Below are 13,979 nucleotides of genomic sequence, written 5' to 3'. Positions count from 1 at the left end.
CTTTGCCTCTCACTGTCTCTGCATAATCTCTCATATCCCATGCATGCTGACCGGGCAGTTTCCGTCTCAGTGCGCCAGAGGCGCGTCACGGCGTGCAAACCCCATTATGTATCTACTAATACCCAATAAGAGCCTATCAGTGGGTTCAATGGGGATGAGGCAGCCAACAGCACCCTTTACTTTCACTGTGAAAATGGAGATCACATTAATGTTCCTGCATTACAAATTCAGAATTCAGTTGAATCAAACGTCCGTCAGGTGTTTAGGCCTAAGGATACTGTGGTAGCCTGTTATGTGGTAGAGGCTAGATTACAATTACAGTTTGAGGGATTTGATGCTGTGTGTGTGTGTGTGTGTGTGTGTGTGTGTGTGTGTGTGTGTGTGTGTGTGTGTGTGTGTGTGTGTGTGTGTGATATGAGCAGCTGCGATAATGATAACGACTATGTAATGAACAGAAGGAAGCATCATAATCTTACGAGAGAGGGGGAGGAGAGGATGGACCTGCAGAGGTGAAAGTAGATGATTTTTGTTAGGCTTCTACTACTACAGCTACACCTAACCACTCTGTTCTAACTTCGAACCTTTAAAAGTAGAAGGGAACTCTTTCTCTCACGAACACTCACACACAAACACGCATTGAGCGCGTTGTCAGAGATGACAGCATAGAAATTCCACCCGGTATCCTACATGCATACACAAAACTGTAGCTGTGGTAAAATATAACGAACACCGGGAGCTTGGTTCGCTTCGTTGCATGGGGGACTCACTGCATATCCAAAAGGCAGAGCCAGTCCCCTGACCAACAGACTAATTCATTTGAATTAGTTCATGGATTTAATCATCGCCGATGTTACGAGATACGTAACGGATACGGGGATTAATATTACAGGCACCGAGAGTTTACACCGCGCCCGGTGTACGGACATTCTCGACAACGCCTCGGTATATTAAACCGGTGCCTCGGTAACGAGATCGAGGGAGAACATCAGTTATTTCAGTAAGGCTATCGTGCCATTTCGATATAACATGGTTCCGGGATTTGAATAGGTAGGCTATCGTAACGATACCCACTGGGAGTCATTAGAACAAAAAGCGCTCCTTCAATTTTCTACGCCTGCTTCGCGGCAGCAGGTTGGGGTAATAGCCACCACCACCAGGATTGCACAAGTCTCCCATTCACATGGGCGAAGGCAGGGCTCGGTTCTGTTTTGGTTGGACTCGGGCTCGCTGTCAAGAACAAGACAAAAGTGTGTCGGACCCTGGGAGGGAACCAGAAACGCGAGAGAGATGGGCCGAACTGTTCGACCAACTGGACCTCAATAAAGACGGTAAAGTCGACATCAACGAGTTGAGGATAGGACTCGCTGCCCGCGGTTTACTTCGCAGTGACGCGGAGGAGGTGAGAGGAAAAGTGATGATGGGGTAATAGACATGTGTATCCCTTGAATTATAGCCTGCATGGCACATTAATTGTGTGTGTGTGTGTGTGTGTGTTTGTTTGTTCTTGGCTGAGTAAGGAGTAAAACGATTATGTCCTGTCAAACAACACAAACTGATCATACAGTATAGTATGTATGACATAGGCCAGGGGTTCCTAAACTTTTATTTTCTGATAGCAAATTCATCAGGGACCCCCTCAAAATCAGAACAAACTCAGACTTTAGAGTGAGGTAAAAAAAAAAGAAGAAAAAAAAGAAGAAGTTTCATGACTGCTGCAGTGCATGCATGGCCAGACTAACCAATACTTCAGCCATGGAAAGTAAAATGTAAACAACAATTGGATGGAATACAATGCGTTTTTAGTTGAAAACTGGATCATTGATGGAGTACTGTGAGCCTCCCAGGCCCTGTTGTGCATCTAAGGGTATATTGTATTGCACCAACTTCTTCCACAGACCCCTTGGCCAAATTTGTGTATTTTTTATTTATTTTACTAGGCAAGTCAGTTAAGAACAAATTCTTATTTTTAATGATGGCCTAGGAACAGTGGGTTAACTGCCTTGTTCAGGGATAGAACGGCAGATTTGTACCTTGTCAGCTCTGGGATTCAATCTTGCAACATTTACTAGTCCAGCACTCTAACCACTACCACCAGTTGTTGTGACAACTGTTCTACATTTCTTAACGTTTAAACAACACATTTTTTAAAATAGTTTTTCCTTTAAACAGTGAACATCATGTTTTCATAACATTTGAGGATATTTGGATGAAACCAGTGAAAAATTACTGTAGCTGGTACATTAACAAAGTTGATCATGAAGTTACTGGTCCCCTCCCCCATGTCAAACACTTGAATTCAGGGATTACTTCTGTCTTTATTTAACTAGGCAAGTCAGTTAAGAACTTATTCACAATGACGGCCTACCGGGGAACAGTGGCTTGTTCAGGAGCAGAACGACAGCTCGGGGATTTGATCTAGCAACCTTTCGGTTACTGGCCCAATGCTTTAACCACTAGGCTACCTGCTGTCCCTATGCAATGTCAAGTAGGGCCATACACCAATGGTAGCGTCTTGTAATCTTAATTAATTTAAATATGTAACGCCTTAAAACTGCCATCACATGTGCGCATAATACGGCTTTGTTTACAAATCATAAATAGCTCAAGTAGAACGTGGCAGAACGATACTGGTAACTCAACATTTCATCTGTGTTGTAACTTATAGCTAGCAAGCTACTTACCATCATGTCGGGAAAACACACTGTGTTGTGACTGGATGCCATAGGGATAATTCAACATGACCCTATTTTCTGAAGAACGAAGACATCCGAAAGCAGTGGCTGCTTTTCATTTCGGGTGGACAGGATCATAATATCGGTGTGCAGTGCACATTTCGAGCGACGTTGATTTATTCATTGGGGAGAATATTTGATGTGTCTTGCCAGGAAGCTAATCCTGAAGATGGATGCTGAACCATCATTGACAGTGGATCAGTTTATCTTGCAAGCACTGACCATAATGTAAGTATGAGTCTGACACGGTGGCTGGACCTGTGGCTACTTTGACGGTATATTTTGTGCAACACAGCTGATAGTCACTATATGGTTTTTGTTCGTCCATCCCTAAGCCCCCTACATTGAGTCTGAGAACTGACAGCACACAGCTGATATGAAGGAATGTTGTCCACAAAAGGAGTTCTGGTGTGTATAGTATTTATAATTTACCCCTGAAAATTATATTCTGCCATTCAATTATGTGGGTTGTTGTCTTATATTTGCTGTAGCTTGTGTCATTGGGGTTCTAATGATATACATTTTAGAAAATTCAACATCTACTCGGTTTGCACATCTTTCCAGGCAACCACCGCAGCAGCAATGCCATGATACAAAATCAGCTTTCCCAAGGCAAAGAGGGATATTCTGTAAAGCCTGTGAAGACAGTAAAAATAAAGGGGGATATGCTGTAAAGCCTGTGAAGACAGTAAAAATAAAGGGGGATATTCTGTAAAGCCTGTGAAGACAGTAAAAATAAAGCGGGATATGCTGTAAAGCCTGTGAAGACAGTAAAAATAAAGGGGGGTATGCTGTAAAGCCTGTGAAGACAGTAAAAATAAAGGGGGATATTCTGTAAAGCCTGTGAAGACAGTAAAAATAAAGCGGGATATGCTGTAAAGCCTGTGAAGACAGTAAAAATAAAGGGGGGTATGCTGTAAAGCCTGTGAAGACAGTAAAAATAAAGGGGGATATTCTGTAAAGCCTGTGAAGACAGTAAAAATAAAGGGGGATATGCTGTAAAGCCTGTGAAGACAGTAAAAATAAAGGGGGATATGCTGTAAAGCCTGTGAAGACAGTAAAAATAAAGCGGGATATGCTGTAAAGCCTGTGAAGACAGTAAAAATAAAGGGGGGTATGCTGTAAAGCCTGTGAAGACAGTAAAAATAAAGGGGGATATTCTGTAAAGCCTGTGAAGACAGTAAAAATAAAGGGGGATATGCTGTGAAGCCTGATCAAGTGAAGACAGTAAAAATAAAGGGGGATATGCTGTAAAGCCCGTGAAGACAGATCAAGTGAAGACAGTAAAAATAAAGGGGGATATGCTGTAAAGCCTGTGAAGACAGATCAAGTGAAGACAGTAAAAATAAAGGGGGATATGCTGTGAAGCCTGTGAAGACAGAAAAAATAAAGGGGGATATGCTGTAAAGCCTGTGAAGACAGAAAAAATAAAGGGGGATATGCTGTAAAGCCTGTGAAGACAGTAAAAATAAAGGGGGATATGCTGTAAAGCCTGTGAAGACAGTAAAAATAAAGGGGGATATTCTGTAAAGCCTGTGAAGACAGTAAAAATAAAGCGGGATATGCTGTAAAGCCTGTGAAGACAGTAAAAATAAAGGGGGGTATGCTGTAAAGCCTGTGAAGACAGTAAAAATAAAGGGGGATATGCTGTGAAGCCTGTGAAGACAGTAAAAATAAAGGGGGATATGCTGTAAAGCCTGTGAAGACAGAAAAAATAAAGGGGGATATGCTGTAAAGCCTGTGAAGACAGTAAAAATAAAGGGGGATATGCTGTAAAGCCTGTGAAGACAGTAAAAATAAAGGGGGATATGCTGTAAAGCCTGTGAAGACAGTAAAAATAAAGGGGGATATTCTGTAAAGCCTGTGAAGACAGTAAAAATAAAGGGGGGTATGCTGTAAAGCCTGTGAAGACAGTAAAAATAAAGGGGGGTATTCTGTAAAGCCTGTGAAGACAGTAAAAATAAAGGGGGGTATTCTGTAAAGCCTGTGAAGACAGTAAAAATAAAGGGGGATATGCTGTAAAGCCTGTGAAGACAGTAAAAATAAAGGGGGATATGCTGTAAAGCCTGTGAAGACAGTAAAAATAAAGCGGGATATGCTGTAAAGCCTGTGAAGACAGTAAAAATAAAGGGGGGTATGCTGTAAAGCCTGTGAAGACAGTAAAAATAAAGGGGGATATTCTGTAAAGCCTGTGAAGACAGTAAAAATAAAGGGGGATATGCTGTGAAGCCTGATCAAGTGAAGACAGTAAAAATAAAGGGGGATATGCTGTAAAGCCCGTGAAGACAGATCAAGTGAAGACAGTAAAAATAAAGGGGGATATGCTGTAAAGCCTGTGAAGACAGATCAAGTGAAGACAGTAAAAATAAAGGGGGATATGCTGTGAAGCCTGTGAAGACAGAAAAAATAAAGGGGGATATGCTGTAAAGTCTGTGAAGACAGAAAAAATAAAGGGGGATATGCTGTAAAGCCTGTGAAGACAGTAAAAATAAAGGGGGGTATGCTGTAAAGCCTGTGAAGACAGTAAAAATAAAGGGGGGTATGCTGTAAAGCCTGTGAAGACAGTAAAAATAAAGGGGGGTATGCTGTAAAGCCTGTGAAGACAGTAAAAATAAAGGGGGGTATGCTGTAAAGCCTGTGAAGACAGTAAAAATAAAGGGGGATATGCTGTGAAGCCTGATCAAGTGAAGACAGTAAAAATAAAGGGGGATATGCTGTAAAGCCTGTGAAGACAGATCAAGTGAAGACAGTAAAAATAAAGGGGGATATGCTGTGAAGCCTGTGAAGACAGATCAAGTGAAGACAGAAAAAAGAAGGGGGGATATGCTGTAAAGCCTGTGAAGACAGATCAAGTGAAGACAGTAAAAATAAAGGGGGATATGCTGTGAAGCCTGATCAAGTGAAGACAGTAAAAATAAAGGGGGATATGCTGTAAAGCCTGTGAAGACAGATCAAGTGAAGACAGTAAAAATAAAGGGGGATATGCTGTAAAGCCTGTGAAGACAGTAAAAATAAAGGGGGGTATGCTGTAAAGCCTGTGAAGACAGTAAAAATAAAGGGGGGTATGCTGTAAAGCCTGTGAAGACAGTAAAAATAAAGGGGGGTATGCTGTAAAGCCTGTGAAGACAGTAAAAATAAAGGGGGATATGCTGTGAAGCCTGATCAAGTGAAGACAGTAAAAATAAAGGGGGATATGCTGTAAAGCCTGTGAAGACAGATCAAGTGAAGACAGTAAAAATAAAGGGGGATATGCTGTGAAGCCTGTGAAGACAGATCAAGTGAAGACAGAAAAAAGAAGGGGGGATATGCTGTAAAGCCTGTGAAGACAGATCAAGTGAAGACAGTAAAAATAAAGGGGGATATGCTGTGAAGCCTGATCAAGTGAAGACAGTAAAAATAAAGGGGGATATGCTGTAAAGCCTGTGAAGACAGATCAAGTGAAGACAGTAAAAATAAAGGGGGATATGCTGTGAAGCCTGTGAAGACAGAAAAAAGGGGGGATATGCTGTGAAGCCTGTGAAGACAGATCAAGTGAAGACAGTAAAAATAAAGGGGGATATGCTGTAAAGCCTGTGAAGACAGATCAAGTGAAGACAGGAAAAAGAAGGGGGGATATGCTGTAAAGCCTGTGAAGACAGATCAAGTGAAGACAGTAAAAAGAAGGGGGGATATGCTGTAAAGCCTGTGAAGACAGATCAAGTGAAGACAGAAAAAAGAAGGGGGGATATGCTGTAAAGCCTGTGAAGACAGATCAAGTGAAGACAGTAAAAATAAAGGGGGATATGCTGTGAAGCCTGTGAAGACAGAAAAAAGGGGGGATATGCTGTGAAGCCTGTGAAGACAGTAAAAATAAAGGGGGATATGCTGTAAAGCCTGTGAAGACAGATCAAGTGAAGACAAAAAAAATAAAGGGGGATATGCTGTAAAGCCCGTGAAGACAGATCAAGTGAAGACAGGAAAAAGAAGGGGGGATATGCTGTAAAGCCTGTGAAGACAGATCAAGTGAAGACAGTAAAAATAAAGGGGGATATGCTGTAAAGCCCGTGAAGACAGATCAAGTGAAGACAGAATAAAGAAGGGGGGATATGCTGTAAAGCCCGTGAAGACAGACCCAACAATACTGTAAGTCATAATTATTAATTTTAAATCATAATTATTCATTTCAAATTTCAGGCACACACAAATTCCAAATACAAACATTGAAAAGTTCACTAAATATTGCATATTTCAAAATGAGTACTTCAAAAACACCAGAAAACACATTGTAGAATGAGTAGATCACTACATCAACAACATGATAACGTCATAACTCAGAACAGTGAATAAAATAAAATAAATTTCACTACCCATTTACCATTTAACAAACATTTCCCTTTTCAAAACCCTCACAGGCTACGTAGACAGGCTCCTGGATCTCCTCTTCAACAAGGTCACCCTTGATCCAGTGCCGTATGTGGGGAAGATGTGCGAGCTGTCCATTCCAGAACCCCTGTCTGCCCAGTGTGAGAGGCCTGACAAGGAGGAGGCCATTCCTGGATTTGTCTCCAGCTTCAATGTTGTGACTGAAGCCAAGTGGGTGACTGAAGCCTGCTTGATTGAAGCGGGGTACATGGGTCCCCCTCCGCTCCCGATCCCGTCCCATCAATCTCTGTAGTTGGTTGCATTTCCCAAAGTCTAAGTAATTTACTTTTACATGATATGATAACACTTTTTGTTTCATATCGTTTTTTCTTACATTTGGACGGTAGATGAAAGTTACAAATGGTAAGAATCAATGTACACTGTAGGGCAGCTGGGTGCCTATATTGCGGCTTATGGCTCTATTTTATTTTTTTATGTCAAATGATGTCTCACCATTATTTCTCACCTTTATTTCTCATGAATGTCCATGTTGATCAATATTTCAGATATGCTTGCCTAATGTAAATGAACAAATAAATGTCTGATCAATACATACAATTCTGAACATATTGTCATTTATAAGGCTAATGCAGAGGCACCAATCAACTGTCCAGTACACTTATTGTATGCTGTTTTCATGTACATTCCCTTATGTCTAAGCTTCTAAGGGGACTCAGACTTGACTAATTCTGCTGAAGAAGTGTATCAGTGAACAGTAATTAGTTACAAAACAATAGAAATGCAATTGTGTATTGCTGCTGTTTGACTGATATCTAAGTCCATTATCAGCTCTGTTGAGAACATTTTGCAGAGAAAATGGGTTGAGGAATACTATTTAGGGTCAGAATGACATGTGGCCCATTGTTTACCTTGTTACCTGGCAACGACCGCAAGGGTGTTTCAAAGAGCTGTCATTCAAGGCGAGCTCATGATATAAGCTCCCCGCCCACTCAGCCTGTTCTTTCAGGTTCCTGATAGTTAGAGATGGGAGAAAGGGTACAATTTCTTCAATTCTGAGCATTTTAATATTGTAAAAATGTTATGGGTGATGTTTCAGTCATTCAAAGGCATTTTTAATGACGTACAGAGCACTTTATTATTATATATTTTTTAATTGAACCTTTATTCAACTAGGCAAGTCAGTTAAGAACAAATTCTTATTTACAATGACTGCCTACCCCGGCCAAACCCGGACAACGCTGGGCCAATTGTGCGCCGCCCTATGGGACTTCCAATCACGGCCGGATGTGATACAGCCTGGATTCGAAACAGGGACTGTAGTAATGCCTCTTGCACTGAGATGCAGTGCCTTAGACCGCTTTGTCACTCCGTGGCAAATCATTTGAAAGATGTATATCTCTTACTAACATTAGAAAATTGTTGCGTTAGGTACAGTATTTGAACAAAATGTTTTTTTCCCTTTATGATGATGATCAGGACCTGTTAGTGGTAGTTTTGTAATAACAGCACTGTGATAAAATATATATATATAATACATAGTTTTTCAGTTAGGGATTTAAAAAAAATATTTATTAAAAAATGATGTAAAAAAAAATGGTTGATCTTGTCGCGGACCCCTTCAGTACCTAGTGGACTCCAGTTTGAGAAGCACTGACATAGGCAACTGTGTAGTTCCTGTGTTTACTATAAATAAGTATATTTGTTTATAGCCTACTAGTACAATGAACAGGAACTAACCTGCTTCACTTATTCCGAGTGTATAGGCCTCTCATAGCAAGTCTTCAACTGCCTGAGCTATGAGCTATGGTCCAGTCTAGCCGGTGTCCCAGTGCTCTATTTTGGCCCTGTGATGTCACAGGAGAAGCAGGCAGAGTGTTCTACAGGCAGTGAGAGGCATTTTAAAAGAGTTCCTTGGAAGAGAGTGCTCATTCAAATGTATCTATAAAGCCCTTTTAACATCAGCAGTCATCACAAAGTGCTTATACAGAAACCCATAGATGACCAGCAGGGTCAAATAATAATCACAGTGGCTATAGAGGGTGCAACAGGTCAGCACCTCAGGCATAAAGGTCAGTTGGCTTTTCATAGCAGAGCATTTAGAGGTTGAGAGAGAGAGAGGTCGAGGGGGGCGGGGGCGGGGGAGGGAGACGAATCAGCAGGTCCGGGCTACAAGGTAACGCGTCCAGTGAATAGGTCAGGGTTCCATAGCCACAGGCGGAACAGCAGAGATTGGACCAGCAGCACTGGATCAGTGCTCCATTACCCAGACATCTGGGACCTATTTCAAAACTCCACTGCTCTCTCTAACTCAAAACAACACAACATTAACCAGTGCTATTTTCACACATCCCTCCAACTCAAGTTGCCTGTCACCAGGGCTATCTGAAGACTCTCGCTTCAATACAATACTGATGCATGCTTTTCTGATCTGCTTGTCCCAGTACATGACGGGAAAGCAACACTTCCCTGGAGGAATATTTTAAACGTATGACTGTAACACAAACCTGGTGCAGCCCTGATCCCGCCTGACCTTAATATCAGTGTCTGGCGCACACGCACACACACACCACACACACACACATCTTAACTTCAGTCTTCAAATCAAATTTTATTTGTAAAATGCTTTGTAAACAACAGGTGTAGACTAACTGTGAAATGCTTAGTTACAGGTCCTTTTCCAGCAATGCAGAGAGAAATAAAAAGTAGTAATAAATACACAATGAGTAACGATAACTTGGCTATGTACACGGGGTACCAGTACAGAGTCGATGTGCAGGGGTACGAGGTAATTGAGGTAGATATGTACATATACTGTAACTAGGAATAAAGTGACAGATAATAAACAGAAGCAGCAATGTATGTGACGTGTCAAAAAAGTTAGTGCAAAAAGGGTCAAAGCAGATAGTTAAATAGTTAATCAAAAAGCTACCCAGACTAACCATTTATGGCTTGTGGGTAGAAGCTGTTCAGGGTCCTGTTGGTTCCAGACTTGGTGCATCGGTACCACTTTCCATGCAGTAGCAGAGAGAACAGTCTATGATGGTTGGCTGGAGTCTTTCTTTTACAGCCCTCCTCTGACACCGCCGGGTATAGAGGTCCTGGATGGCAGGGAGCTCGGCCCCAGTGATGTACTGGGCCGTTCGCACTACCTTCTTTAGCGCCTTGTGGTCAGTTGCTGAGTAGTTGCCATACCAAGCGGTGATACAGCCAGTCAAGATGCTCTAAGTGGTGCAGCTGCAGAACCTTTTGAGGATCTGACTGCCCATGCCAAATCTTTTCAGCCTCCTGAGGGGGAAGAGGCGTAGTCGTGCCCTCTTCACGACTGTGTTGGTGTGTGTGGACCATGATCCTTAGTGACGTGGACACTGAGGAACTTGCAGCTTTCGACTCGCTCCACTACAGCCCTGTCGATGTGAACCGGGCGTGCTCGGCCCTCTCTTTCCTGTAGCCCACAATCAGCTCCTTTGTCTTGCTGACATTGAGGGAGAGGTTGTTGTCCTGGCACCACACTCCCAGGTCTCTGACCTCCTCCCTATAGGCTGTCTCATCATCGTTGGTGATCAGGCGATCGTTGGGGATCAGGTGTTGGGGATCACTGTCATGTCGTCGGGAAACTTAATGAGGGTGTGGGAGTCGTGAGTGGACATGCAGTCGTGGGTGAACAGGGAGTGGTGGATGTGTTGTTGCCTACACTCACCACCTGGGGGCGGCCCTTCAGGAAGTCCAGGATCCAGTTGCAGAGACAGGTGTTCAGTGCCAGGGTCCTTAGCTTAGTGATGAGCTTGGAGTGCACTATGGTGTTGAAGGCTGAGCTGTAGTCAGTTTATAGCATTCTCACATAGGTGTTCTTCTTGTCCAGGTGGGAAAGGGCAGTGTGGAGTGCAATAGAGACTACCTGAGCTGTGGATCTGTTGGGGCGGTATACGGATTGGAGTGGGTCCAAGGTGTCTGGGATGATGGTGTTGATGTGAGACATGACCAGCCTTTCAAAGCATTTTATGGATACAGATGTGAGTGCTACGGAGCGATAGTAATTTAGACAGGTTACAATGGCGTTCCTGGGCACAGGGACTATGGGGGTCCACTTGAAACATGTAGGTTCTACATGCCGGTTCTACTTCCGGCGCCGAAAGAGATGGCCGCCTCGCTTCGCGTTCCTAGGAAACTATGCAGTATTTTGTTTTTTTACGTGTTATTTCTTACATTGGTACCCCAGGTAATCTTAGGTTTCATTACATACAGTCGGGAGGAACTATTGGATATAAGAGCAACGTCAACTCACTATCATTACGACCAGGAATATGACTCTCCCGAAGCGGATCCTGTGTTTTGCCTTCCACCCAGTACAATGGATCTGATCCCAGCCGGCGACCCTAAACAACGACGCCGTAAAAGGGGCAAACGAAGTGGTCTTCTGGTCAGGCTTCGGAGACGGGCACATCGCGCTCCACTCCCTAGCATACTACTCGCCAATGTCCAGTCTCTTGACAACAAGGTTGATGAAATCCGAGCAAGGGTAGCATTCCAGAGAGACATCAGAGACTGTAACTTTCTTTGCTTCACGGAAACATGGCTCACTCGAGAGACGCTAAAGGAGTCGGTGCAGCCAGCTGGTTTCTTCACGCATCGCAGAAACAAACATGTTTCTGGTAAGAAGAGGGGCGGGGGGGTATGCCTTATGATTAACGAGACGTGGTGTGATCATAACAACATACTGGAACTCAAGTCATTCTGTTCACCTGACTTAGAATTCCTCACAATCAAATGTCAACCGCATTATCTACCAAGGGAATTCTCTTCGATTATAAGCAGACACATCGATGGCCCTGAACAAATTTTATCTGACTCTATGTAAACTGGAAACCACACACCCTGAGGCTGCATTCATCGTAGCTGGGGATTTTAACAAGGCTAATCTGAAAACAAAACTCCCTAAATTCTATCAGCATATCGATTGTGCTACCAGGGCTGGTAAAACCCTGGATCATTGTTATTCTAACTTCCGCGACGCATATAAGGCCCTCCCCCGCCCTCCTTTCGGAAAAGCTGACCACGACTCCATTTTGTTGCTTCCAGCCTACAAACAGAAACTAAAACAAGAAGCTCCAGCGCTCAGGTCTGTTCAACGCTGGTCCGACCAATCTGATTCCACGCTTCAAGACTACTTCGATCACGTGAATTGGGATATGTTCCGCATTGCGTCCTGATTCGGTGAGCGAGTTCATTAGAAAGTGCATCGGCGACGTATTACCCACAGCAACGATTAAAACATTCCCAAACCAGAAACCGTGGATTGATGGCAGCATTCGCGTGAAACTGAAAGCGTGAACCACTGCTTTCAACCAGGGCAAGGTGACCGGAAACATGACCGAATACAAACAGTGTAGCTATTCCCTCCCCAAGGCAATCAAACAAGCGTCAATATAGAGACAAAGTAGAGTCGCAATTCAACAGCTCAGACACAAGAGATATGTGGCAGGGTCTACAGTCAATCACGGATTACAAAAAGAAAACTAGCCCCGTCGCGGACCAGGATGTCTTGCTCCCAGACAGACTAAATAACTTTTTTGCTCGCTTTGAGGACAATACAGTGCCACTGACACGGCCCGCTACCAAAACCTGCGGGCTCTCCTTTACTGCAGCCAAGGTGAGTAAAACATTTAAACGTGTTTACCCTCGCAAGGCTGCAGGCCCAGACGGCATTCCCAGCCGCGTCCTCAGAGCATGCGCAGACCAGCTGGCTGGTGTGTTTACGGACATATTCAATCAATCCTTATCCCAGTCTGCTGTTCCCACATGCTTCAAGAGGGCCACCATTGTTCCTGTTCCCAAGAAAGCTAAGGTAACTGAGCTAAATGACTACCGCCCCGTAGCACTCACTTCCGTCATCATGAAGTGCTTTGAGAGACTATTCAAGGACCATATCACCTCCACCCTACCTGACACCCTAGACCCACTCCAATTTGCTTACCGACCCAATAGGTCCACAGACGACGCAATCGCAACCACACTGCACACTGCCCTAACCCATCTGGACAAGAGGAATACCTATGTGAGAATGCTGTTCATCGACTACAGCACTGCACAACACATCACCGGGGGCAAACTACCTGCCCTCCAGGACACCTACACCACCCGATGTCACAGGAAGGCCATAAAGATCATCAAGGACAACAACCACCCGAGCCACTGCCTGTTCACCCCGCTATCATCCAGAAGGCGAGGTCAGTACAGGTGCATCAAAGCAGGGACCGCGCTCCACTCCCTAGCACTCCCTAAATGTTGGCAGCGGCCAGCTTCTATCTCAAGGCCATTAGACTGTTAAACAGTCACTACTAACATTTAGTGGCCTGCTGCCAACATACTGACTCAACTCCAGCCACTTTAATAATGGGAATTGATGGAAATTTATGTAAAAATGTATCACTAGCCACTTTAAACTATACCACTTTATGTTTATATACCCTACATTTCTCATATCATATGTATATACTGTACTCTATACCATCTACTGCATCTTGCCTATGCCGTTCTGTACCATCACTCATTCATATATCTTTATGTACATATTCTTTATCCCTTTACACTTGTGTGTATAAGATAGTAGTTGTGGAATTGTTAGGTTCGATTACTCATTGGTTATTACTGTATTGTCGGAACTAGAAGCACAAGCATTTCGCTACACTCGCATTAACATCTGCTAACCATGTGTATGTGACAAATAAAATTTGATATTACAGACTAGGTCAGGGAGAGGTTGAAAATGTCAGTGGAGACACTTGCCAGCTCTGAGTACGTGTCCTGGTAATCCGTCTGGCCCTGCAGCCTTGTGAATGTTAACCTGTTTAAAGGTCTTACTCACATCGGCTACAGAGAGTGTGATCA

General features: G+C 43.4%; 1 protein-coding gene across 2 annotated transcripts in view; it reads left to right on the top strand.

Moving 5' to 3' along the window:
• The first annotated feature begins 443 nt into the window (after window positions 1–443).
• LOC129844085 (calcium-binding mitochondrial carrier protein SCaMC-3-like) overlaps window positions 444–13,979 on the top strand; it is a 37,744-nt gene continuing 24,208 nt past the window's right edge. For both annotated transcript variants that reach the window (XM_055912460.1, XM_055912459.1), the window contains exon 1: window positions 444–1,399. In XM_055912460.1, coding sequence (XP_055768435.1) covers window positions 1,181–1,399 — 219 coding nt within the window. In that variant the 5' untranslated portion in view covers window positions 444–1,180. The remainder of the gene's footprint in view (window positions 1,400–13,979) is intronic.

This window comes from Salvelinus fontinalis, unplaced genomic scaffold, assembly GCF_029448725.1.
Source record: "Salvelinus fontinalis isolate EN_2023a unplaced genomic scaffold, ASM2944872v1 scaffold_0171, whole genome shotgun sequence".
NCBI classification, from domain to species: Eukaryota; Metazoa; Chordata; class Actinopteri; order Salmoniformes; family Salmonidae; genus Salvelinus; species Salvelinus fontinalis.
This window is presented reverse-complemented; position numbering and strand designations above follow the sequence as displayed.